The sequence below is a fragment of the Eptesicus fuscus genome, chromosome 4 (genome assembly GCF_027574615.1).
Source record: "Eptesicus fuscus isolate TK198812 chromosome 4, DD_ASM_mEF_20220401, whole genome shotgun sequence".
Lineage (NCBI taxonomy): Eukaryota > Metazoa > Chordata > Mammalia > Chiroptera > Vespertilionidae > Eptesicus > Eptesicus fuscus.
In genome coordinates this window covers 17,514,063-17,541,975 of record NC_072476.1, presented here as the reverse complement: position 1 = coordinate 17,541,975, position 27,913 = coordinate 17,514,063, and the positions used below count along the sequence as shown (strand labels likewise).

The window sequence follows — 27,913 nt, the reverse complement described above, 5'->3', positions numbered from 1 at the left end:
CCTTCACACATCTGCTTATTCCCAGAGTCCAGCCTGGGCCTGACACTCCACGACAAGGTTTAAGCCACCCTTTGACTCAGCAATTACTCTTCTATGACTTTATCCTGCACATGTGTATGAAGGCCGATGTACACACATCTAAACTGTGCTACTCCAACATCTCCAGGCTTGAAAGCCACCGAAAGTCCATCAACAGCAGATCAGTTGTTACCAGGGTTAGCAATGAAGGAAAAAATCCTTGCACATAGTAGATGCTCAATAAGTAGAAGCTTTTATTATAAAGGGCAGGGGTGTAAGACAGGACTGCCCACACGGGAGCCAGAGGTCTTGGGTTCAAAGCCTTGACTTCCGTTTATTGAGCATCTACCATGTGCAGGAGGCTTTCTGTTCATTACTGCGAGTCCTGGCAACAACTCTCACAGCCAGGCCGAGTTTGTCGGAGGCACCGAGGTCAGGAGACCAGATCAGAAGGCCCTCAACAGCAGTGGCAAGCGTTCAGCTCCATAGATATTAGCTGAGTGAATGAATAATGCCGAGACCCAGCAACATGGAAGAACTCAAAACTGACGTATGTGAGATAAGACTCATCCGTGAATCTTGGAGCAGGTCGTAGAACTTGGAGAAAAACTCTCAGTCTTCAAGCATCACCATTTTTATGGTGCATACCTTGTACTTATTTTCTTTCTATCGATTCATTTTTTAATTTAAATACATTTACTTTGAGAGGAGACTTTAGAGTACAATGGTGAGAAGCCTGCCCACGTCTGAGCTTGGGACCTGCTGCCTCCAGAGTAAAAGATTAGCCAGTTTAGACGGGTATTAAAGACCCAGCGTCACCTGGGGGGGGACGTCTTCTCCATGCAACCAAAGAGAGAACAGATGTGGTTTCACTCAGCCTGCTGCAGGGAGCATGGACTGGGGGCGTGATGGGGGGTGGGCCGACCATCCCCTGCGGTCCCCGTGCCATTCCAAGGTGTGCTGGGCCCAGGGCTGGGAAGCGCTCATTACTCAAGGAAGGAACGTGGTAGGTGTTTTCCCACTGTTTTCTGGCACGAGGCCTCTCAGCTCTGCTCTTTATCACACTGCCTGGTGTGTGCGACTTCTCTGCCTCAGATCTGTGAGATCACAGGCTCAGCTTGTCTACCGGCTTCATTAGGACAGAGGAAAGCAGAGCTGGCCCCTCAGGTCAGGGAACTCCCACCCTGGGCCTTCGAAGCCCTGAACCGCCCCCCACAGCAGGGCAGGGCAGGGCAGGGCAGGGCAGCCGTCTGGGAGGCTGCTGTCACAGAAGTAAGCAGAGAGGCAGTGAGCCGCTGGTTCAAATCCTTTGGCTTCTTGGACACACTGGGCAAACCCTGCACCTTCTCGGAAGCTGGCTCCCCATTGGTAAAGGGGGGTGACGCTAAAGTACCCAACATTATAGGACTGTTGTGGAGATTTAATAACAGGGAAGGCACTTAGCAATATGCCAGGCATAGAGCAAATTCTCAGTGATTAAGAGTTAAAAAATCACCTCAAAGGCTACAGATACGGGATAAAAGGTGGCGAGAGAGAGAAACTTAGAACTTCTAGTCTTTTAACAGCTGCTGCCGGCCTGATCCTCCCGCCCCCAACACACATACACTGGCTGGGGTGAGAGGGAGGATGGAGGGGTCACTGGCCCACAGCCCCATGGCTAATACATGGCGGAGCCCAGATGCAAACCCAGGAGTTCCTTTCCCTCTGATGAAAAATGGAGGTGGGGCTGGTAAATCTTAGCATCCCAAATGCCTTCCAAGGCTGAGGCATGTCTGAATGATGGGACTCTCCGGAGAGAATGAGTCACCCACTTACTGTCTAATTGCACCTTAATGGGAATAGGTGGGAGGGACTGCGATGGGGGAAGCAGAGGAGGAGTGGGGACCTGATTTGGGGTCTCAGGGGAAGGCCCTGGTTGCCGGGGTGGGAGCTGCTGATGGGTGGGAGCACAAGGGACAGGCTCCACTGACACTCTGCCTACAGCCCAGGGATCCCAGGGGAACCCACAGGCCGGAGAAACATCGGCCACCCATGCTGCAAACACCAGCTACTGCACGTCCAGGTCAGCCCGTCCATCCTGTCACCTGTGTCCCTTCCTACAGAGCAAGTCACGCTCCGTGTGCCAGGAGGGGAGCCGGTGAGGCAGATGCTGCTGGTGGCCCACCTGGGCACCTGTGCTGTGCAGGCCACCCCCTCCCAGCTGCTGTGCATCTGGCTGATAAGGGCTCCAGCTGCCTCCTGCTCTGGAAAATCGCCCTTGGTGCCTGGAAGCCACTTCACCCCAGAACTGACAAGTCCTTCCTTCCTTCTGGCACTGACCGGCACTGGCTGCCTGGCACAGAGGTACGCAAAGGCCAGTCTCTTTGCTTCAGGCTAGGACCAACTCTGGGGTGCAATGCATGCTCAAGAGCACCCTGGGGGGCCAGGCAGTGGTTGGTTTCCGGCAGAGAGCTCATCCCTCTTAGCTTCCCCCGCTGCCCTGTGCTGTTTCCCCTCTCCCCCGCCCCCTTCTGCCGAGAGCTCTCTCTCAATAAACTACATGCACAGAACCCCTGCCTCAGGCCCCTCTTCTGGGAAACCCAACCACAGACTGGACATCAAACTCTGGTCACACACACCTGCGCTCACATCCTGGCTCAGCTTCTCTATCTAACACTAATGCATACCTACCTTGTAGGTTTTGGGGGAGGAGTAAATGAGAGAAGACATGTAAAGGCCCTAGTAACACACCCTCTATGGATTACCTGTGCCTTTTCTCTGCCCTTGAGGGAAGTGTCCGGTAACAGGCGGACGTACATGCTGGAAGGGACTTGTGAAGGCTGGGTAGCCACGACTAAGAGAGGGTTTTCCAGCTCTTACCTATGGGGACCGAGGAGATCTGGGAATAGAGATCCAGCATTCGGTTGCCATCCACGTCGACCAGGTAATTGCCTCGGCTCTCTTCGTAATTGCAGAAGAAGTGCACAGCCTCTGCGTTCTTCGGGAGAAGACAGAATGAGTCAGGCTCACCGCAACTCCCGAGTCCTCCATGTTTTAGGATTCAGCTTGAATCAGTGAAAAGAACCATGACCAGGCCATTCTCTGGGCATATGGAAGGTCTCTGCAGGTGCCAGAAATGCCACATTTCTTGCCCCGGGAGAATTACACGGGTGATTTGCTTTGTAATAGTTTATGAAGCTGTGAATTTGTATTGTATGAAGTTGTCTGTGCATGTTTTACATATCACAACAAAAAGGTTGATCTGTATCTCTCAAGACGATTCTGATAGGATGTATATGGTAAGCCATAGAGCACCCATGAAGAAAACTAAGAAAACACACATAGTAATTATGGAAGAAATAAAAACGTTAGACTAGAAGTTACTCACTTAATGCAAAAACATAAAGTAAAAGAGGCCCAGGGGAACAAAAAGGATATGAGACAAAGAGAAAAAATGTAACAGGGAAGATTTAAATACAACCATATCAATAATAAACATTATCCATGGATGGACTGAACCATTTAATCGAAAGTCAGAAACCGCCAGACTGCATTAAAAAGGTTCAACCATAAGCTGTTGACATGCCACATACTTGAATTTCAAGAATACAAATAGGTTAAAAGTAAAAGGATGAAAAAAGATACATGAACCCTAGCCGTTTTGGCTCAGTGAATAGAGCATCGGCCTGTGGACTTAAGGGTCCCAGGTTCCATTCCAGTCAAGGGCACATACCTCAGTTGTAGGCTCAATCCCCAGCCCTGAGTGGGGTGCGTGTGGGAGGCAAACAATTGATGGGTCTCTCTTGCCAATGTTTCTCTCTCAGTGTCTCTCCCCCTCCCTTCCATTTTCTCTAAACGTCAATGGAAAAATATCTTGGGTGAGGATTAACAACAACAAAAAAGATAACATGATTTTCACAGCAATCATAAGAAAGCTGGGATGGTCTATACTAATATCAGACAAAATCAACTATAGAACGAACAACAACAACAAAAATGTTCCCAGAAGTAAAGAGAGGCATTTAATGATGACAAAGGGTCAGCCCACTAAGAAGATACAACAATTATAAATATACATGCACCTAATAACAGAGCCCCAAAAATATGAAGCAAAAATGGGCAGAATTAAAGGGAGAAATAGTTCTACAAGAACAGTTCTAAATTCTTAATTAAAACCTGAAGTGAAAAACCTAATAAAAAAGAAGAGTTCTACAAGAAAGTTGTCTATGTCCTGGAGACTTCAATACGTGGCTTTCAATGAAGGTTAACAAGGAAGTAGACGTGAACAACGCTCTAACCCAGTATCTCACCGACACCCACAGAACACCCCACCCAGCAGCAGGGCAGTGCACATTCTTCCCAGACACACATGGAACCTTTTCCAGGACACACCATAGCTGGGCCATCAAAAGGCCCAATACAGTTAAGAGAACTGAAAACGCACAAAATCTGTTTTCTAACCACAATGCAATGGCATTAGACATCCGTAACAGAAAGAAACTTGAGAAGTTCACCAAAATGTGGAAATCAAAAAACACAAAAATAACCAATGAGTGAAAGAAGAAATCACAAGGAAAAAAAAAAATAAAAAGGTTCTGAATAACTTTTTTTTTTTTTTAAAGAGCCAGCACAGAGTGAGCATCTGTGCCCCTCAGCTAAATTGTAATAGAGAAGCCATGGAAGGAACACTTCCTCATCTCCACTTACCTGAATCATATTCAGCTGTTTCATTAGCTCCTGCGGGCAAGAAAAGCAAGAGCATTACAGCAAGGACACACGCTTCAAAGTAGTTTAAAATCGTTCATGTCTTCCCAAGTCTTGGGGCCGCTTTTCCCTTCACGCGAATGACTTCATAGTTAAGTAGTCAACGGTATTATAAATATTTTAAAATGGCTTAAGATAAATCGTTGGTGGGAAACTACTCCTGAAAGTTAAGTGATCATTACAATGGACAGGCTGGAGATTTAGGCATAATTAAATAAACTAAAATATTTAACAAAAAAAAATTAAGCTGAAGGCATTTACCTAGTGTCCATAAAAGCATGGGTTTTATTTTTTATTTAGAAGAAAAAAGGCTTTAACACCATGTTAGGAAAGTAAAATCAACTGAAAAATATAAATTTGCACACAAAGACCCATTTATAAATATGGTATAATCCAGATATTTTATAAACCACTGTGCAATTTTCCATGGAAACTGGGAATTATATACCAGCTGCTTTAATATTATAAAGATTTAACCTCTAAAAATGATTTAATATAAAATAAGCTTTGGCAATTAGTGTCATAAAATTATATATTTCCACATTAAAATAAAAAATATTAATTAAAAATATTAAAAATTATTCCCCAAACATTTCATTACTATTAAATAAAAATCTACCAGTTCCCAATAGAAATATGTGTGGGAAAGTCTCCTTTTGTGAGCAGACACTCTCCATAATAACTACAATCATTTACCAGAAAAAGATTTCTGGATTTATAAATAGTTGCACTGACAAAAGGGGGAGAGGGGGTATCTTTTGACACTAAAAAATGACACTGGAGAAAACTGAAAAATATGCAAAGAAAAATTTAATCTGTATTAAATATGGTCACACTGTTATTTTTTAGGTGCAAACATTAGAAACAGTATTGCACATCACTTCACAGAATCAAGGTTAGTCAGCCTCCAAAATGTGTTCGATGCAGATTTTATAGCATCTTTGAGTAAAAGTTCCAGTCTCCATCATCACTCAACTCATGTCTCTTCCATCTCACACACTGACATTTACTCCAGGAATTCAGAGCAATCCAATGTCTCTCATATACCATGTACTGTCATCCTGTATGCCTCTCCACATACCATTTCCCTTGCCTAGAACAGAATACACTCCTTTGGCAAATTCCTCCTTTTCGTCCTTCAAGGTCAAGCTCAAGGTCATTTACTATCCATGCCCTGTGCCATATAGCTTTGCCATATTCTTCCACTGTTGGTAGGATGTTCTGCCCCAGCCCTTGACCTGCTTTGGCCAACAGAACAAGGTGGACTTGATGGTGGACCAGTGTGGGGCTTGTTGCCTCAAGAGGGCTATAGCATGCTCTCCTCCTACCATCACCTGGAGAACTAGCCCAGTCCAACGTACTGGAGGATGAGAGACACATGGAACAGAGCCAAGTCACTGAAGTGACCGAGTCCAGCCTAGCCTCGTCCAACTGATGGCCAGCCATTCCCCAGGCAGGAAGGTGGGCCCAACAGAGCTGCCTAGCCAACTCCCAGTTACCCCTAGATGCACGAGCAATCTGTATGCTACTAAGGTTTTGTGATTGTTTGTTACACAGCATTATTATAGCAGCAGATACTGATACATCTCCTCTGAGAAACCTTCTTTGACTTCTTAGAGCAGAATGGCCTCATTGAATGTCCCAGATCTCTGGTGGTAAAATCTCTGAAAGCAGCTAAGAAAACAGTTCCTAAGTTTGGCTGTGTTCTTGCCTCGCTGACCCTTTCTGCTCTTTTCCAAAACTCCCACTCAGGTGTGCTCAACTCACCCGAGATTTAGGCCCCGGGACTTCTGTCTTCATCAGAGGCCCATCATAATCAAATTCCACGTCGACTTTGGCTGCAGCCTGACTGATATGCCTGGATCCTGCAGGAAACAAAGAGAATGAGAACCCATGAGGACAGTAGGTATAGTGAAAATTCTGCCCTAACAGACTCCCAGTGTTCCCAACAGAGGCAGTCCCAGGACCTCAGCCCCATCCCAGCCAGGCCACCCCAGAACACTGAGTCTGGCCAGACCTGGGCACCACAAAAACACGGAGGATTTTTAAAAAATGGGAAAGCCCAGTGATGTTGTGGAGAAATGACCTAAATGTCTGACAATAGAAGGTAGCTAAATAGAATATGATGTATTCCCCATTTCATGAACAATGGAATACTGTGCATCCTTTAATAGTTTTAAGATAGACATATTGAATATTTATGGGTATGCAAAGATGCCCGGGGTATTAGCATGTGAACGATCAGATTAGAAAATCATCCAAATTTTGTAAAAAATTTAATCTATATCCAAATGTATATAGACCAGAACCTCACAGCCTTGGCACTGCTGACATTTTGGACTTGGAAATTCTGTGTCGTGGGCTGTCCTGTGCCCTGCAGATGTCGAGCAGCGTCCCTGGCCTCTGCCCACCAGATGCCAATAGCACCCACCCCAAGTTGTGTCCTAGTTGTGACAATCAAAAGCCACGCAGGAGAAAACAATCCAATGTCTAAATTCAGGTGGTCCCCACCTGTAGATTTTTTTGTTGTTAAAAATACTTTTGGGCACAAGTCATTTGCTTGAAACTCATTTCACCTGTTTTTGATATAGGGCTAAAATTATAGAGGATGCATGAGTTCCCAGGCTTAACCCCATGAGGCTTTTTGGCTCAGCACGTTGCTGAGACATAGAGGGTAGCCCCCCACCCCCCGTCTCCTTAGTCCCTGCGTAAAAGGCAGCTTGGTGAATCCAAGAGAAGTGTGCAATGAGTTACAATCTATAATCAGTAACCCCTAGAGATCCCTTTAATTTCCTGGTCTCTTTTATCTTCCTGGTACATATTTGGTGGTTGAGAAATATTAGTTACTCTTCTAAGGTTGCCATAATTGCATCAAACTAGGGGATCACTAGTGATTTTATGTAAATCATATACGTGATCTCATTTCATCTTTACACAATGCTGAGGGGGAGTTGTTATTGCATGTGCTAGTCTGTCTCTCTCTCTCTCTCTCTCTCTCTCTCTCTCTCACTCTCTCTCTCTCTCTCACACACACACACACACACACACACAGTTTGCCACACCATACAAAACCATGATATTAGAAAACATATTTAAATTCACTCATAATTTTCTATAATTGCTTTGGATATCAAGCATCACCTCATTCCAAGGAGGGAGATGTTATTCGAAGGTTACAGAAGACACCAAAGCTCAGAAAGGTCAATTAATTTGCCCTAAGTCACACACCCGGTAAGTGGCTAAACTGGAAGTCTGTCCGCCTGACCTCTACTTCCCTAGATCATTGGAATGGAACTGATGGAATCTTTGATCTCATCTAGTGTAGGTCTTTGAAATGAAACATTTGCAGCAAAACAACTCGCTTCCCCCAGAAACAAATTACTATTGGAAGCACAGGAAGCAAAACAAAAAAAAAGTTTGAATTAATATCAAATGATCCAGTATTTTCATTCATAAATAAGGCAGCACACCCAGGAGGCAGGGGTCTGCCTGGACACACAAGACCAGGCCCGCAGGTAAGTCCAGCCCCGCCCTCTGGGCCCAGCAGTGAGACTCACCACCCTCAGTGCCCCGGGGACAGCCACAGTCAATTTTTAACTCCAAACTATAAAAACAGCCATCAAACGTTTTTAATATCCTCTTGATCTTTTTGCTGAGAGTAATAAATGAATGTCATTTTCCCAAACAGCAAGATGGGAGCCTGGTCAAAGTCAAGGCCAAGTTCACCTGGAGCTGTTTGCTCTGCTTCTCTTATAAACAATCTTATCTCCCTCCCTGCAACTGTCCACCCCCTTATTTTGTGATAACATGCTCATTGAGGAAATATCAGTAAGCAGCAAGGAAAAAACACCACGTCGAATTGCACCACCCGGAGACAACCATTTTGCGGTCAAGTCTCCTGGTCTCTGTATTCTACTTGTCAACATAAGATTATACACTTTTTTGGGGGTGGCATGAAACGATGCCATGGGAGCAACACTGTCTCAGGCCATGAGCTACTTCAAGTGTAATGGCTTTACAGTGACGGGATGGGTGGAGACACATGTGAAAGCATCTGCACACAGGGGGTGCACCAGGCTGTGGCTTCCGACTTGAGTGCTCTGCTCTAGGAAGAGGTCTACGCAGCCCTGAATCCCTAGCAGTCTCACGAGTGAGCTTGGAAGGGGACCTACAGCTCTGACTGTGACCTCGGAGGAGACCAGCCTCAGCTAATAGCTCAGCCGCCCCCTCATGAGCCACCTGGAGTCAGAGGATCCCGGTGAGCCCCATGGATCCCAGGTCCACAAACACAGTGAGACAATAAACATATTCTTTTAACTAGCTAAGTTTGGGGGTATTTGTTATGTGGCAACAGGTAGCTAACACAGCGGTGAAGGGTGTGAGTTCTGGATCAGCCCCTTGCTAGCTCTGGGCAAGTCACTTCATTTCTCTGAGCCTCACTTTCCTCTGTTTGATAGAGTCATGGCAAGGACCAAATGGTTAAGGATAAGCTATTATTCCTATAATTTTAAAAAACCATTTTCCTATTGTTACTTGCCCATAAGTAGTGTATGATAGTGCACATATTATGGTAACTTTGCCAACACTGTATTTTATTATTTAAAAACTCTAAAACACACACAAAATCAACAAACCTAAAGGCTGGCCAGTGCCTTTGTCTCCAAGGACTCTTCCAGTCTATCTATCTATCTATCTATCTATCTACCTATCTATCCATCCATCCATCCATCATCTATCAATCATAATAGATATGCCAAATTGATAGGCCAAAAAAAAAATTCATTGAGTTTCTGAATCTGGCATAAGTGTGCCAAAGATTCAACTCCAGTCGAGAAACGGCAGAGCTGAGTAACTCTGATTTAGCCCCTTCTATTTTTTTGCATCGTGTCTCCATGTTTATGCTTGTAAAATGGGAGTTAGGACACTCCCCACCTTACTGTAAATATCAATTTGAAGTGCTTTCACAGGAGCCATTTCTTTAGATACAAGTAACTTGTGAAGCAGGCAGGATTATCATTGTCCTCCCCACTTTCCTGATGGGAAAACTGAGGCTTGGAGTTCTGCCCATTGCTTAGGCTCTCTTGGCTAATTGGTGGTGGATGAAGCCAGCAGCGGCTACTGAATCTTAATGAGTCTTAATCCATTGCTCTTTCCTTGATTCTTCCAGAGGAAGGCTCAGATGCCGAGAATGACCTTCAAAGGCTGAGCCATGTGTACCATCAGGCTGGAGCACCCCAGCGGCTCTCTTTCCTCTGATGTATCTTCAACAATCAGCACAGCGCTCCGACCTAGGAGGTGGCTCCACAGTATTAGTTATGGAACGAATGAATCTTCCATGCCCACGACTTTCCCTCCTACTTGGTGCAAACTAGACCTGGATTATTCTGGTTTCATTTTATTTTTAACATAATAATGGGTAAGCATTTACATGCTTCTCTTATGATGAAATAAAACAAAACAAATCCCCCAAACCTACTAAGGCTACCAAAGTGGAGAATAACAAGAAAAGACTGCACAACTGTCACAGAGCAAGGAGATGGGGAGATGTGACCACGTGCAATGTGGAAACTTGGACTGGATCCTGGGACCATGGGGGAATCGAGGGGAAAACCGGTGAAATCCAGAGAAGCCTGGGGTTCGATTAGTAGTGATGTACCAAGGTCAGGTTCTTAGTTGGGACAAGAGCATCCTTGGTTTGTATTTATTTATTTATTTTTATTTACTTTTTGTTAATCCTCACCTGAGGATATTTTCCCATTGGTTTTTAGAGAGAGTGGAAGGGAGGGGGAGAGACCGAGAAAGAAACATACATGTGAGAGAGACACATAGATTGGTTGCCTCCCGCACGTGCCCGACCAACGCCTGGGATCGAGCCTGCCACCTAGGCACATGCCCTTGACAGGAACCGAACCTGGGACCCTTTGGTCCACGAGCCGACGCCCTATCCACTGAGCCAAACTGGCTAGGGCAAGAGCATCCTTGTGATGTAAGATGTTAACGAGCAGGGAACTGGGTGAGGGACGTATGGGCTCTCTCTGCACTATCTTTGTAACTTCTCTGTAACTTCACCTAAAATTATCCCAGAGTAGAGAGCATGCTAATATTCCCGGGAGGGGAGCGAACATCGTCTCACCCAGGATACAAACATGCAAACCAAGGACACGCCAGCCATTTGCCTCCAGAAGGCAAATGACAAGTATGGGGCTCCCAGAGAACTGGGGACCGCCTGGAGACACAGTGTGCGAAGGGAGGTTACTGCTAGCCTCTCCCTCTCAGAGCCGCATGGATCATGTGGCTGTGTGACCTTGGGCAAGTGACTCTGCTTCTCTGAGCCGCAGTTTTCTCACTTGTGAAATGGGGTTCACTCCTGCTGCCCTCCTGGGACCACTGGGAGGGAGGCCTCTTGAGATCATGCAAAGCAGGGTGTTGGCTGATGAAGCTCACTTGGCTAAGGTGCCTGAACTCAATGAGGCGCAGAGAAAGGGGAGCCTCCGAGAGCCGGAGGGCAGGTGAGCAGGGGGTGGGTGTGGGGAGTGGGAGGTGAGGGAGAGGGAAGTGGGGGTGGGACATTCCAGGCGGCGGCCTCCTGTCCAGTGCCAGTGGAGCACAGCTAGCCTTTACATCAATTACAAGGACGTTTGTTACCTTCTTTGTTTCTTGGCAGCAGCTGGAGCTGTGTTTTGCCTGATGGTCCCTGTGGGAACAGGCTGGGCCCTTCTAGCTGCTGGGGCCACCACCTCTGAGCAAGTGGGAGGATCAGCTCCCTGCCCACTGCAGAGCTGACTGCCTGGTAGCAGAGATGGGGGAAGGCTAGAGGGTGATGGGGACCGTTTTATGGGGGTGATGGGACAGCCCCGGAAGCACTGGCTGGCCAGTGCCTTTGTCCCCAAGGACTCTCCCACTCAGAATCCCTAGGCTTGATCATGCCTTCTGCTACCGCCCCCCCCCCCCCCCCGCAAGCTTACCGGGCACGAGCAGACGGCAGTTGTGCTGGAAGCTGCAGGCCAGCCGCCGGGTGAGCAGCATGGAGGCCATGATCCCCTCCTTCGGGAACAGAGGCCGCCCTCACACGCTCCCCCTGAAAGAACCAGGAGCAGAATTAGGCCAGCGAAGACCACGCCCCCTCCGGCCCCGTAGCCCACCCCCTCCATGTCCCTCAGAGTGTGGAAGGTGCCCCTGACACCACACCCTCTGCTTTCAGACGGAATACACATTGAAACCCTCTGCTTCAGACGGAATACACACGGTAAATCATTTTCATTTGGCCTTGACCATATCCCAGTGTCAAAAAATAAAAAATAAAATAAAATAAATGGAGCCACTTTAAAATGGAGCCGGAGCTGCCTTGAAGAGAAACTGCCTTGCATGCCTCATGCCTCAACTCTTGGAATGTTAGAACGGGATGCAATAACCTTTGGATGGAGACAGAAGCAACCCTGTTTCCTGAGAAAACTGCTTGCAAAGATACCAAGAAAGCAGATATGACTACCACAATGAAACTTAAAAACATTCTTCGCCAACAGAACTGCCTTCCTTCTACTGACGCAATTGTCCCCGTGCCCCTCATAAATGCCCATTGCCTTGGTCTCCGAATCAGAACACTATTGCACTCCTTCCCGAACCCGTGGGTGTGTCCCGAATAGCTGTTCTTATTGATTTCAAATACATGCTTGTCTGCCTCCCACTTTGAAAGGCCCTTTCATTTTTAACACCAGGTGGGATGATCACCCCATTTTCTAGGTGGAAAAACGGAGAGGGGGTAGAGTTGGCTTGAGATGCCGCTGCAGGCGAGCACCTGGGGCAGCCCACAAGTCTGTGCTCTGCACGATGGAAGGACCAAGACGGAGGAAACCTCAGAACAGACGTCGGTGTGGGAGGCCGGGTGCTCCCTCTGCCTTGTTCCCACGCAGACTATAGGGCGTTGGGCTGCGTGGGAACCCTGTGGACCAGGGGAGCAGCCGGTGGGCCATTCCCGGGATGTGGGATTTTCCAATTTGAACCTGGGCCCATCCGGGCAAACTGGAGGGTTAGCCTACCCAGCACCAGGAGTCAGCGTTCTCAGCTCCCACTTCACAGGGCGGGGGTGGGGTGGGGGCGCTGATCCCTCCAGACTGCTCCCGCATCCTGCCCCCAAATACCTGAGCTTAGCTTTGCTGGTTGCCTTTTGCATCATGGGCTGGGAACAAGCCCCTATTGTTTGCTTGTTTCCTTTTATCACCTCTTCCTCCCCCTCCCCCTACACTCCCTCCGAGCCACCATTCAAACACGCTCTCTGTGCATCTTTCTGTTCGTGAGTCTTCTTGCTGAATGCCTGCTTTGTTATCCGGAACCTGTGTTTTCAATTGTATTGTGCGGTATCTCAGAACAATGACTGAAGCGCTCACTTCTCACTGCTACTTGTGGACGCTGCTTCCCAAACCCTTTCTGTGTATCACACGCGGTGCTAAGCGCTTTGCATACAGGACTACTAATATCTGTCATCATCTGTCACCGTATCCCCCTCATCTGCACCCACGACAACGCTAAGTGTCCGCTTTTTACAGATGAGGAGACTGAGGCACCAAGTTAAGTGGTGTCTCTGAAGACAGAACTCAGATCTGTTTGGCCACAGAGTCAGCAGACTTCATCACTACACTGAATCCAAACACTGCCTGGATGTCCATCCACTCCTTCTGCAACAAAGTACTCCACTGAGCACCACCTCGATGACAGCTCGGAGGAAGCATCAACTAAAGGCGACGGACACAGATCCAGAAAGATCCCGCCGTGCAGAACGGAACAAGGAAGGGTGATAGGTTGGTTTCAGAAAGCCGCGTGCACGTGGGCTTGGCAGCACCGGTGGGAGTCTGGCACTGAGCTCTGGATAATGGTGGCAGCACCCCCAACCCAGGGCCCTCACGGCTAACGAGGTATCGGGCTGTATTATTAGAAGCAGAGAGTGAATGAAGGAGGGAGGTGGTAGGCATTGACTTGAGGATATTCACTCATTCTGTGAATATTCATGGTGCACCCACTATGTGCGGGTCCTCCACTGGGCACTGGGTGCAGGGGTCAGTTAGATGGTTGCAGCCCTTGTCCTGTGACCATGATCATGTCTTGAGAAATTCTCTGTGCAGGCTGGTGCTGCAGATACCGTCCCATTTCATCCTCAGAGCCTGGGAGGTGGCTGCCATCATTAACCTGATCTCACAGATGAGGCAACGGAGGCTGCCCGGGGGGGAGGGTGCAGCACGCCATGCCTCCCCACTCTCACATCCCACCCCCTCTGTCAACAGGGGTGCAGAACAGACAGCCATGTCTGTTCTGTGGGACCCTCTGAACCAGGTGAACTGGATGGGGCTGAGCCACAGTCCAGTTAGCTGTGGGTCAGCTCCCCTCAACCCGCTGAGAGGAGCCAGCTTCCCAACAGGGTCTTTGGATGGAGAAGAATATGCAGAGAGAAGCAGCGCCAGAGAAAGGAAGTGGGTCCTGGAGCTAGGGGACTGGTTGGTTCCATGTCAAGCCTGCAACCCAGCTTGGCATTCGCTGCATCATTCATTCCTGAACTAGTGAGTGAACCTGAGCCTCCCTTTCCCTGGGGGAGAGCGGATGAGGGCGGGGAGAGTCAGGAGTGTTCGGCTCACAGACGCCCCTCCACGTGGAAGGAAACATCAGGAGCCAGGGAACAGTGTTCCCACCCTGACAGTGCCTTGGTAAGAACGTTCAGAAAGCACCCTCCCTCCTCTGGGGCTTGCTTGCATCACCTTCAGTGGATTTCTGTCGCTTACAAACAGCGACCTAGCTAATAGCACGGTTAGGGTATCAGACTGACAGCCCCAAATCCTGGGAGCGCATTGGGAATAACAGTGCCTCTTCCGCTCAGCACTGCAGATGGAGAAAGGCCCCGCAGGGCAGCCGAGGACAAAGACTTCAGGGCCAGCACACCTTCCTCTCTCTGGGGGGCCGGGGGTTCCTCCAGGTCAGTGGTCAGCAAACTCATTAGTCAACAGAGCGGCAAACCGTGGCTCTCGAGCCGCATGTGGCTCACGAGCCGCAGTTTGCCGACCACTGCTCCAGGTGGAAGTGGCTGTGGTGTGCGGTTGCTGGGTGAGATTCCGCAGGGCACCGTATCCCCCTCAATCCGCTCAAGCACCCAGGCATTTCAGATACGAGGAGACGGAAGTTGGAAGGGTTAGGGTATTGGCCTGGGTCAGGTCAGAAAATTGCCTGGGACTGTGTGACCCCAAAGACCATTCATTATAGCGCATCAATTAATTCGGCAAATAACAAAACACCTAACGGTAATGGGTATGAAGCTTGATGAATACAAATGATTTTGTTCTTAAAAAGATTGTATTGCCCTTTACCAGAGGGAAATATTACTGAGAAAGGCAGGGCTTGGAAACCATATGCTTTCCTTGAAAACTCAAGGGATTTTTTAAATCTATTCCAGAATATTCAACTCAAGGCAAGCCTGTTAATGCAGCAGCACTGTAACTATATAGAAAGCGCAGTTTGCTGGCTCTCATTTAAAACCACTTGTCTCAAACAGGAGCACTTGACTCCACACAGTTCCATTTTCATTAACCGGGTTTTTAAAAATTCGAGAATCTCAGAGTACTTGAACTTGAATGCTCTGCAAAAGGGGGCGTCACACCACACCCTTTCAATTACGAAACGTCACTTTGTGACATATCTCTCGGTGACACGTTGGTGGCCCGCAGGTGAAATTGACCTTATAACAGAACCTGACCTCCATCAGACATGAATTCTCAGCACCACACATTCCCAACCATCAGAAGAGTTCATGCCATTTGTTCACTTCCTCTGGCCCATTAATTCAACCAACAAGATTAATTAGCTCCAGTTACAGGCGAGGCACTACATTATTTAGACGCAGGAGAAATGGGGATGAATACTAGTAAAACGCTCTCTTTCCAAAGCTCATAATTTAGTGGCAGAGGAGTTAGGGGAGAGAATAGGAGAAATTAATATACTAGGCAGCTGTACCCATCATGCCAATGAATTCTTAACCCTTTGCACTCGCTTGCTTTTTTTCTCGATTCCTTTATTCTAATGCTAACCATGTCGAGTCACACTTGACATCCGAGTGCAAAAGGTTAAAATTACCTGGGAAGATATGTCCAGTACATAAACATTTTCCAGTTCACTGTCAACAGCTAATTCTGTATCAGGCAGAACAGAATAATGGAATCACGACTATCTGCTGGTATGAGCAAGGTGCCCTGGGAACACACAGAGATTCATCCTGGCGGGAGTTACGACGCGAATAAGGCACAGAAGAAAGGGGGTAAGGCCTGAGCAAAGGCTCGGAGGTGAGAGGACGTGGAATGGTCAAGGATCCGGGCGTGAAGTGGTAGAGTGGTGGAAGGGAAGCTAAGGGGCAGGTTCTGGGGTCGCTGAGGAAAGGGGCCCAGCATGCAGCAGACTCTCCCTGGGGACGTGCTCTGCAGCCCCTCAGATACAAGCTGGCCACAAGGGAAGGCAGAGCTGCCGGAGCATGCGAGGTGGGTGCCCGGGTTCCTGCGGCCCCCGTGCGTGGGGGCAGGTCCCTCACAGCACTGGCGCAGGCTGCCACCGCCTCTCGCCTGGACGAGGGCAATGATGTGTCGGTGGCCCCTCGGCTTCCTCTCTTGCTCTCTTTCCATCCGTTTTCTATTGGGTCCCCGACCTTTTTAAAGAACAATTCACACATCACTCTCTTGCCTGAAACACTCCAATCTCACTTAGAAAACCCCGGGACAATGGGGTTGGGTTTTTCTGAGCTCAGCACAATTCCCAGAGTCAATGTGTGTGGCAAGTAAACTCACCACGTCTGAGCTGTGAAATGGGCACAGCACCACTGGCCTTTGAAGGTGGATCTGAGGATTCATATTAAAATGTGTGAGCTCGGCCTGGCTGGTGTGGCTCAGTGGATTGAGAGGTGTCTCACACACCAAGAGGTTGCTGGTTCAAGTCCTGGTCAGGGCACATGCCTGGGTTTCAGACTCAACCTCCAGTTGGGGGCGTGCAGGAGGCAGCCGATAGTTGTCTCTCTCTCTCTGTCTGTCTCTCTCTCTCTCTCTCTCTCTCTCTCTCTCTCACATCGATGTTTCTATCTCTCTCCCCCTTTCCCTTTCTATCTAAAAATCAATAAAAACATATTTTAGAAAATTTGTAATGTGTGAGCCAGTCTGAAATTTGTGTTAAATCAACTTAACAATATTCCCCTCCCCCAACCTGAAGTCATTGGGTACCCTGGGCGCGCTACTCCTACCCCCAAAGTGGCGGGAGATCACCCACCACTCCCTTTGCAATCTTCCGGACCTTGGATTGCACATCTGAGAAAAGAGGGGATCCCGGGTAGGGGTGCTTTTGGGGGCACTCCCAAAATCAGAATGGAAACTGGCTGGGTGCTGGCGCTCCTGGTCTCGGAAACCCTACGTCTCCCCCTGGGTTCTTTACGGCTCATTACACAGCACGTGACTTCTCACAGTCGTAACTGACATACATCATGTATTTACTTACCATATTTCTTTAAAATCAATTTGCTCTTGAAATTTAAATAAAGTGTATTTCCAAGAATCTTTTCTAGTCACTATTCAACCTCCCCTCCCTCAGAGTTTCATTTGCTACTAACAAAGGTGAGTGGGAAAAGACTGCAATAAAATCCAAGCAGGTTATCACATTAAAAGCTGGGTACAGTCAGCCGCCCAAGGCTCTGGACTCAGCCTGGTCCTCGCTTTTGCTGGAACAGGAGCCTGTCGGGTATTAGACAGCTGTGAATGGCAGGCTAGCATCCAACAGACTCTTTTCCTCGGCATAATCAGAACTGCAGGAGAACTTTAATTCACTCAATAACTGAAATAGAATAGGAGCCATCAGAGTGCATGGCAAGTGAGGGTAGTTTCTGTTTCAGGCATTCGGTGCTGTTTCTTACTGTAGGTCTCGGTCAAAACAAATGGAACACCCTGGTCCAACCACAGAGAGAGTCCTCCGGTGGGCCCACCTCCCCCCAGCCCTCTCCCTTTAATTAAAATGCTAATTAGTTCTCTCTGCTCCCTCTTATCTGCCTCCTGCATTTGGAGTGCGGAATAGGATGGGCTAATGCAGGGTTTAAATCAATAGGGCGAGAGGATTCAGGTGAAAGGGAAAACAGAAATATATAAATGCACCCTTACAGCCTGCTCTGGAGGGAGAATAGAAGTCGGAAAGGGACCGGCCGCTATGTTTTGCTCACTTACTACGCGCCATGTACCTTTCACATGTAACTTCCGTCGTTGAAGAGTTTGCCTTGTATGACAAGCTCTTGTATGACAAGAAGTTAATGGGCTTTTCCGAGGCCTCAGAGCTCCAAAGCCAGCGATTTCTCCCAGCAGCTCTGCACCCATGGCAGGGCCCCACCCAGAACAGCTACCCCCGACCTCACGGATGTGTTCTGGGCACAGGGGAAGCTCCTACGGCGAGGTTGACAACTACCATCATAAGAGGTGGATGGTGGACCCTGCACTTGACCCAGCTCTGCACAGCCCCCATGGCCCTGGAAAGGGAGGGTTGTCGCTTTGAAAGTTACGGGGAGGAAGAAGCCATGGTAGCCATTTGAGGACATGATGTGCAGGGTGTTGCCTGTGAAACCACCCTCCTTCACCTGCTGTGTGATCCTGCACACGTTAAGTAACCTCTCTGTGCCTCAGCTTCCTCGTCTGTAAAATGGGGATAATACCACTTGAACCTGCCTCAGGGGCTGGCAGAGACTTGGGCCCCTGCTATTATCCCCAGCCCCAGAGCAGCGCCTGGCTTCAACCAATCACTGGATAAATAGTAAACTCTCCACAAACGCCCTAAGAAGATGGTGTCTGACTCATCTCTCCACTATGCTGCCCTGGGAACATGAAATCTTTGCATGCACCACTGGCTAGATACGGACCCACCAAGCCTCTCTGGGACTCCAAGGATGCTCTCTCTCATTCTCCCATCTGCTCTCAGGGCAGAGACAAAAGTGCTGGCAGGGGTTGGGGACATTCCTTTCCAGTCTGCAGTTCCAGCCGTTGGCTTTTCTGCACACTCAATAATACACGATAACAAAAGTTGCCAAGGCCAGGGGTCACCATGGCAACCAATAAAGCTGGAACCCTGGGCCTTTGCGATGGCTAACAGGGCCCCATTCATGGGGCTGTGATGGATGGTGCTGGGACAGAGGCTTTATCTCAGACCTGGCTTCCCTCCGCCTCCCTAGCTCCCGCCGCCTCCCCTGCCTATCTCTGCAGCTCGGCCCCAGCCATCCCTCCTTGCATTCCTAATTTCCTATAATCTGCCTCTTGGGGCATCATACAATCATCAGAGACTTGTATGAGGGGAGAGGAAAACTATTCTTGGAAACAGGCAAGTGTTGACTAAGGAAGACAGAGGTGCTGTTTAGAAAGTCATCTGAGCCAGCAATTGGGTCCTACTGTGCTATATACTAGCTTGATGACTCTGGGTAAGTTGTTCAACTCATCAGGGCCTCAGTTTCCTCATCTGTCAAATGGGAAGAATGAAGCCTACCCATGAGGTCATGCAGCACTCAGCTTGGTTAGGGCCAACTGAAGGACGTACACAGGACAGAGAAAGATGGCTCCTCGCAGGCCAAGTCTCAGTTTCCAGAGAACCCTCTCCCTTGAGGGGAAGGCAAATCTTCTACAGCGTAAGGGCTGGGAAAAGCTATTGGCATGTGCGATGGCCCAGGTTCCCTGAGAGGATCTGGTCTGCTCCCTCCTGGCCCACCCTCGGGCATCCGGGCCCCAGTTCACCCCGCCTCCCTGCCTGTCCTCCCAGGCTCCATCAGGAAGAGGGAGGCGAACTTAAACTATGGGTGCAGACAGCATGACTACAGTGTCCCCAGAAGGCGGTGGCCCCCAGCCTGTGAGCAAGCAAAGTGAAGGGGAAAAGAATATACAAGGCTTCCAATGTTTGAATGGGAGACAGGAGCCTTTGTTCTGGGGTAGGAAAGATTCAGAAAGAATCGTCCTCGAACAGATGAGCTAACGGGACTTCCGGCCCTACAAGAGAGGAGGAGTGAAAGAACAGAGTTTGGTTTGAGAAGGACGCTACCCCAGGCCAAAGCCACAGAAGGTCTGGCCTTTAAAATCGGTTTGTTCAGGCCCACAAATCTTTACGGAGCACCTGTGCTGAGCCCCGAACCCCGAGATGCACAAGGCCAAGTCCTGCTCTGTTCTCTGGAACCTGTGTCCCGTGGGCCAACAACCCGACAACTAAGGTCAACTCGATTGGATGGGATGCATTTCCTGTTCAGAGAAAAACCCATTTTAAGAACTCCGGGAACTGCTAAGTATGCAAATACCACAGCACACAGCACATCAGCTCTTTATTTCCTTCAAGGTCTGCACAGGGGCGACTTGGAAATATCGTGTTGGTGATCAGAGTTAGGGGGTGTGCCTGATAGTATTCGTACCGTCTCTCAGAAGTATCTTTCCAACAATTCAGAGGATCTTTCATTTAGGCGTGTATATAAGGATCTGCTACAATTTAATGAATGAATGCCTACTGTGTCAAGGCTTAACACACTCATCTAATGCTGGAAGGCAAATGTTTCTATTCCCATTTTTCAAGTGAGGGGATAGGCTCAGAGAGGTTTTGCCACTTGCACAAGGACACACAGCTGGAGACAGTGGAGTTAAGTTAGAACGAGGGTGGTCTGGGCTTGAAGACCAACATCTTGGCACAGTAACAGTTTGGTGGCTTTGGTCCTTACCCAGAAACCTCATCAGACGACTCAGACCAGCCCATGTCTCTTCTGGGAACAAAGAACTTCAAACCAACAGAGATCACAGTATGCAGTCTTCCTAAAGAGCCTCGTCTCCCGACCACACACTCATTCAAGGTGGCCTGTGACTGCCCTAACGGAGCAGTGCCAGTCTCTGCCCACACTTGGCACGTCTCCTACACCCGAACGCTTGTCCTCACTGTCCCCTCCAGGGTGCAGGCGCCCTAATCCCACGAGGAGCCCTGTCCCACCCAATGGGAGGTACAGAGAACTGGCATCTTTGTAGCTCCACGGTGCTTAAGACAGGGCTCGCTGGGTGTTTAACATTAATCTGCGGAAAAGAGTTTGCCTGTCTGTTCTTGCCTCCTAATCCTGCTAGCCAATCCTTTAAACATTTTGGTGCTGGAGAGCCAGCAAAGGGGAGATCCGAAGATACAGCAACGAAAAAGCACCCCGATTAATTGCTTCCAAAAATCACAATTTCAAGATGGCGCCATAGGTTAAACACCTAACCCGCAGCCGGGCACAACAATTTCAAAAATACAACTAGAGTCAGAACGGACATCGTCCAGAACCACAGGAAAACTGGCGGACTGAAATGCCCACAGCTGGGGGGAAGGAGAAGGCCACGGGGATAGTCGGGGGAGCTGTAAAAGCCTGAGGTATGGAGAAACGGGCGGAGACACGAGCACGCGCGCCTGCGGGGAGGATGGAGCCGGAGAGGAAGGGGCGGCTGACGGCCTGGCCGGCGTTCACTGGCAGGAAGGAGATAAAGGCTCCGGATTGCGCTGAGCGCCGGCTCCGACTGCACTGAACCCCGTTCCGGGCGAAACCCTGGGAAGCCAGGCGCAGGCTGGGGGAATGAATCTGGGCTGTGGGGCGCAGGCACAGAGGAGCGGCGGAAGGCAGAGCTCCAGAGGCGCGCACGGGAAGGGGCGCAAAGGACGGACTGTTGCCTGCGCCACTGAACTGCCCTAGCGGGAAGGAGACAAGGGCTCCGGACCGTGCTGAACCCCAGTTCCGACTGCACTGAACCCCAGTTCCGGGCGAAACCCTGGGAAGCCAGGCGCATGCTGGGGGAATGAATTTGGCCTGTGGGGCAGAGGCACAGAGGAGCGGCGGCTCCAGAGGCGCGCACGGGAGGGCGCGCAGAGGACGGACTGTTGCCTGCGCCACTGAATGGCCCTGCTGGGAAGGAGACAAAGGCGCCAGACTGCGCTGAGACCCAATTCCAACTACATTGAAACCCAGTTCCAGGCAGCGGGCGAAACTCCAGGGCGCGTTTCTCTCAGAGGTGTTTGCAAGGAATACAGAGGGACACAGACACAGGAGCCTCATGTCTCCTGCACAGCAACTCTTCCTATATAGACAAAGAGGGTCCTCACGGCCAAGGGGCCTGGAGGACAATTCCTCCTAGTGACACCAACAACAATCAAGACTTAACTGTAGATACTCACTCAGTTTCGCAACTGCGCCGCCCCCGCAGGCCGCCCGGCCCGGGGCGCTGGGGACGCCGCCGCGGCAGTGGCGCCCGGAGCCCGGCGGCCGACCAGCGCACATCCCCGCCGCGAGGCCCCCGCGCGCCTGGTTCCGCGGGCCGCGCGCCCCGCACACCGGACGGAGGCCCGGGCGCCCTCTCCGTGCACCTCCCGGCGCCACTAGACCTCAGTAGAGTTGACTGAATTCAAGGGATTAAGAAGAACAAATTGGGGAATTCGAAAAAGATGACGGCGGAGGTGAAGGCTGATGTGTTGCCTCGCGTGGCAGTTTCGGAAATACAACTGGAACATGGACTAGTGAGGGTGGCGACTGCTGCTCGCGTCTCCCCAGACCGGGCGGCTGCTCCTCTCAGTCAGCACCGCAGCCGGGGCCATGGGCTCGTGGGCGCCGCAGCAGCTGCTGTGGCGGCGGCCGCGGACTCGGCGCAGCAGCTCTCTGTAAAGGAAGAGACCATCTTTCTGCAGGAGGTGCGCATCCGCGCCACCGACCTGGCCGAACTGCGCAGTGAGATCCTCGAGGCCCCGGAGGCCGCCAACACCGATTTGGAGGATTCTTAGGAGTTCTCATCTTACATTCAAGCCCTTTAAGCCATTTTGACAGAGGAGAATCAAGAAGGCGGCTAAGTTAAACAAAGGAACTGTGAACTCCACCGCGCACAGCAATTTCAGGGGCACGAATGGAGGACAGAGCCTCTACCATCCAGAACTACAGGAGAGATGGCTGAATGGTAGATTTATAGCTAAGAGGGAAGAGGAAACCAGCGAAATCGGAGGGGATGAGGTGTGGAGGGGCGTGGGTCTGGTTGGTGACGGGGGAAAGGGGCTTTTGTTCCAAACCTAGGGGAGATTAGCTCTCCATCACCCTGAAATCCAGCTTCTGGGGACCCGTGGGAGACCCAGATGCCTGCGGGGAGAGGCGGGACTCTTGCGGAGGTGCCAAGCGCCCCTGGGTCTGGGGGAGGCCGCGCTCCCCTGGGTCCGAGTGAGGCCAGGTGTCCATAGATCCAGTTGAGGCCTCGCGCACCTAGGCCCGGGTGAGGACACGTGCCCTTGGGTCTGGGAGAGGTCACGTGCCCCTGGGTCTGGGAGACGCCACACATCCCTGGGTCCAGGTGAGACCATGTGTCCCTGGATCCGGATGAGGCCTCGTGCACCTAGGCCCGGGTGAGCCCAAGTGGCCCTGGGTCTGGGAGAGGCCAAGCGTCACTGGGTCCGGGTGAGACCATGCGTCCCTGGATCCGGGTGAGGCCTCGTGCACCTAGGCCCGGGTGAGCCCAAGTGGCCCTGGGTCTGGGAGAGGCCAAGCGTCCCTGGGTCCGGGTGAGACCATGCGTCCCTGGATCCGGGTGAGGCCTCGTGCACCTAGGCCCGGGTGAGCCCAAGTGGCCCTGGGTCTGGGAGAGGCCAAGTGTCCCTGGGTCCGGGTGAGACCATGCGTCCCTGGATCCGGGTGAGGCCTCGTGCACCTAGGCCCGGGTGAGCCCAAGTGGCCCTGGGTCTGGGAGAGGCCAAGCGTCCCTGGGTCCGGGTGAGACCATGCGTCCCTGGATCCGGGTGAGGCCTCGTGCACCTAGGCCCGGGTGAGCCCAAGTGGCCCTGGGTCTGGGAGAGGCCAAGCGTCCCTGGGTCCGGGTGAGACCATGCGTCCCTGGATCCGGGTGAGGCCTCGTGCACCTAGGCCCGGGTGAGCCCAAGTGGCCCTGGGTCTGGGAGAGGCCAAGCGTCCCTGGGTCCGGGTGAGACCATGCGTCCCTGGATCCGGGGGAGGCCTCGTGCACCTAGGCCCGAGTGAGCCCAAGTGGCCCTGGGTCTGGGAGAGGCCAAGCGTCCCTGGGTCCGGGTGAGACCATGCGTCCCTGGATCCGGGTGAGGCCTCGTGCACCTAGGCCCGGGTGAGCCCAAGTGGCCCTGGGTCTGGGAGAGGCCAAGCGTCCCTGGGTCCGGGTGAGACCATGCGTCTCTGGATCCAGGTGAGGCCTCGTGCACCTAGGCCCGGGTGAGCCCAAGTGGCCCTGGGTCTGGGAGAGGCCAAGCGTCCCTGGGTCCGGGTGAGTCCATGCGTCCCTGGATCCGGGTGAGGCCTCGTGCACCTAGGCCCGGGTGAGCCCAAGTGGCCCTGGGTCTGGGAGAGGCCAAGCGTCCCTGGGTCCGGGTGAGACCTTGTGTCCCTGGATCCGGGTGAGGCCTCGTGCACCTAGGCCCGGGTGAGCCCAAGTGGCCCTGGGTCTGGGAGAGGCCAAGCGTCCCTGGGTCCGGGTGAGACCATGCGTCCCTGGATCCGGATGAGGCCTCGTGCACCTAGGCCCGGGTGAGCCCAAGTGGCCCTGGGTCTGGGAGAGGCCAAGCGTCCCTGGGTCCGGGTGAGACCATGCGTCCCTGGATCCGGGTGAGGCCTCGTGCACCTAGGCCCGGGTGAGCCCAAGTGGCCCTGGGTCTGGGAGAGGCCAAGCGTCCCTGGGTCCGGGTGAGACCATGCGTCCCTGGATCCGGGTGAGGCCTCGTGCACCTAGGCCCGGGTGAGCCCAAGTGGCCCTGGGTCTGGGAGAGGCCAAGCGTCCCTGGGTCCGGGTGAGACCATGCGTCCCTGGATCCGGGTGAGGCCTCGTGCACCTAGGCCCGGGTGAGCCCAAGTGGCCCTGGGTCTGGGAGAGGCCAAGCGTCCCTGGGTCCGGGTGAGACCATGCGTCCCTGGATCCGGGTGAGGCCTCGTGCACCTAGGCCCGGGTGAGCCCAAGTGGCCCTGGGTCTGGGAGAGGCCAAGCGTCCCTGGGTCCGGGGGAGACCATGCGTCCCTGGATCCGGGTGAGGCCTCGTGCACCTAGGCCCGGGTGAGCCCAAGTGGCCCTGGGTCTGGGAGAGGCCAAGCGTCCCTGGGTCCGGGTGAGACCATGCGTCCCTGGATCCGGATGAGGCCTTGTGCACCTAGGCCCGGGTGAGCCCAAGTGGCCCTGGGTCTGGGAGAGGCCAAGCGTCCCTGGGTCCGGGTGAGACCATGCGTCCCTGGATCCGGATGAGGCCTCGTGCACCTAGGCCCAGGTGAGACCAAGTGGCCCTGGGTCTGGGAGAGGCCAAGCATCCCTGGGTCCGGGTGAGACCATGCGTCCCTGGATCCGGGTGAGGCCTCGTACACCTAGGCCCGGGTGAGCCCAAGTGGCCCTGGGTCTGGGAGAGGCCAAGCGTCCCTGGGTCCGGGTGAGACCATGCGTCCCTGGATCCGGATGAGGCCTCGTGCACCTAGGCCCAGGTGAGCCCAAGTGGCCCTGGGTCTGGGAGAGGCCAAGCATCCCTGGGTCCGGGTGAGACCATGCGTCCCTGGATCCGGGTGAGGCCTCGTGCAACTAGGCCCAGGTGAGCCCAAGTGGCCCTGGGTCTGGGAGAGGCCAAGCGTCCCTGGGTCCGGGTGTGACCATGTGTCCCTGGATCCGGATGAGGCCTCGTGCACCTAGGCCCGGGTGAGGCCACGGGCCCCTGGGTCTGGGAGAGGCTAAGCGTCCCTGGGTCCGGGTGAGACCATGTGTCCCTGGATCCGGGTGAGGCCTCGTGCACCTAGGCCCGGGCGAGGCCACGTGCCCCTGGGTCTGGGAGAGGCCAAGCGTCCCTGGGTACGGGTGAAGCCAGATCCTGGGTCCGGGTGAGGCCGTGTGCCCCTGGATCCATCCGGGTGAGGCTGGGTCCCAGGCCCGGGTGAGACCACGCGCCCCTTGGGTATGGGTGAGGCCAAGTGCCCCTTAGTCCGGGTGACGCCGTGCCCCTGGGTTCGGCCGAGACCAAACCAGAGGGAGTCGGACCTCCGTTACCGCCATTTGTCCACCATCCAGAGCTGGGGGGTCAGTGCTGACATGTACACATAAGGAACTACTGGACATTGAAATTGGGTCTCAAAAGAACTGGTGGTCCAGGGGGAAGCTCGCCACAGACTGATTCATTTGCCTGTCAGCATAACTATTATTGCTCGTCTCACATTCAGTGCTTATTAGTATATATCTAGTGACATTTGATCTCGCTCATCTAGGGGAAATGATGAACAACATTGTCTGAGGAACAAGAACAGAACCAGAAGCAAGGAGGCATTGATCGGACTATCGGGCCTCAGAGGGAGGATAGGGGAGGGTATGGGGAGGGTGGGGGGAGGGGGAGAGTTCAACCAAAGGACCTGTATGCATGCATATAAGCCTATCCAACGGTTAAGTTCAACAGGGGATTGGGGCATGCGTGGGGAGAGGGGTGGGATGGGAATGGGGGGATGAGGACAAATATGTGACACCTTAATCAATAAAGAAATTAAAAAAAAAACAAAACAAAACAAAAATCACAATTTCAACCAGTCTCATTCTTGCTTTGGATGTGGCCATAATGGCCATCAATCACGTGACCCCGGCCAAACTGCCAGGCCTCCTGGAAGGCACGCGTGTGTGGATTCCAAAGATCCTCATGTCCAGCCCTACTTCCCCATCTGGCGACGTGTTATTTCCCGAAATATAAAATGTAACCATCCACCAGACAATGGTTGGCCGTGTCTTCCCATGGGACTCTGAGGGCAGATGGCTGGAGCATGAACGTGCAGCTGACAGTGCCTTGTTTAGCTTGTTTAGCGAAAGGAGTGGGGCCCCGAGGACAAAACAGGGCACCAAGGAAAGAGCTGGGCCGTGAACCGGGGAGGAGAGCCCATCACAGAGTGCTCGTGACTACTGCGTGTCAGTCAAATGCAAAACATCAGTTGCTTTCTGAATGCTTTGTCCTCCCAGAGACAAATAACGGAGTAAATAAATGGTGATGAAATCTATCCTGGTTGGCGCCCACACCTCCCTGGTTCCTCCACTCTCAGCAGGCGTTCCTCCCTTCCTTTCCTTTGAGAAAAGTCCTCCATTTCATGACTTTTGACCATTTTAGGGAAAAACAAACTTGCTGAGTAAAAAAAGGCAAATATCTGAAGTGACACTCCCTGAGGCCGGTACAAAAAAGCCTGCCATCCCCCAGGCAAAAAGGTGAGAGTTGCAGGCACAGTCGAGGGCTTTAAATGAAAACAATTTCGTTTTTTCACATAACAAAGCTGACCCAGTCGCTCTCCCGCTTGAACATTCTCTGGCTCCCCAGTATCTGAGAAATAAATTCCAGCTGCTTGGCTGGGCACACCGCCCTCCCCACCCCCACGTATCTCCTGCCCTTCCCTGCCCTCTTGACACTGACCTGCACACACTTTTCTCTTTCCTGCCTCCAGGTCATCGTTCGTGTGGTAATGTTTGTTGAGTGTCCCATTTCTGCCCCCACCTTCTGTTTATATTCCCTTAACTGTTGTGCACCTTTTCACAGTGCACTTCTGGCCACCTCCTCCGGGAAGCCGCCCTGACTCTCAACTCAGGGTTAGATGCCACGCATCTATATTTCTCTTACAATCTATATATTTTTAAATGAACATCTCCAAACACATCAGATGAACTTGACTAATTTACCACCTTGTTTAAACTGTCAACATTTGTCATGTCTACATTACCCATAAATTTATATACATATTCTTTTCCAGTTCGCCTGTAATGTTGCAATCTGTTCACATCTATGTCTCTCCCTATAGCCTGTGAAGTGCTTTAATTAATTCATCCATCCATCCATCCATCCATCCATCCATCCATCGGTCCATTCATTCATGGATTCGTACTTGGGCACTGCTATTTCTGATGGCCGGCTGCCTGAAGACACCATACTGAATGGTAAGGACTCGGGTCGGGGTGGTGGAAGCAGACAGCAGTCTCTGCATTCCGCTCCAGTGGAAGGGACAGATGACAAATAAGTAAAGAAAGAAAACATTCTCACATTGTGATGAGGGTCATCAGCATAACTCGATAGCGACCATCGCGTCTCCACACCCCCAGCACCCAGCGCCATGTGGCATTCAGAGAACGCTCAACACTATGCT

General features: G+C 51.5%; 1 protein-coding gene across 1 annotated transcript in view; it reads right to left on the bottom strand.

Moving 5' to 3' along the window:
* The window catches only part of ABAT (4-aminobutyrate aminotransferase), an 84,367-nt gene that overhangs the window by 25,462 nt on the left and 30,992 nt on the right, over positions 1-27,913 (bottom strand). Inside the window, exons 2-5 of the mRNA XM_008141603.3 lie at positions 11,727-11,839; positions 6,529-6,626; positions 4,705-4,734; positions 2,878-2,995 (exon numbers count right to left, since the gene is read on the bottom strand). Coding sequence (XP_008139825.2) covers positions 2,878-2,995; positions 4,705-4,734; positions 6,529-6,626; positions 11,727-11,796 — 316 coding nt within the window. The 5' untranslated portion in view covers positions 11,797-11,839. The remainder of the gene's footprint in view (positions 1-2,877; positions 2,996-4,704; positions 4,735-6,528; positions 6,627-11,726; positions 11,840-27,913) is intronic.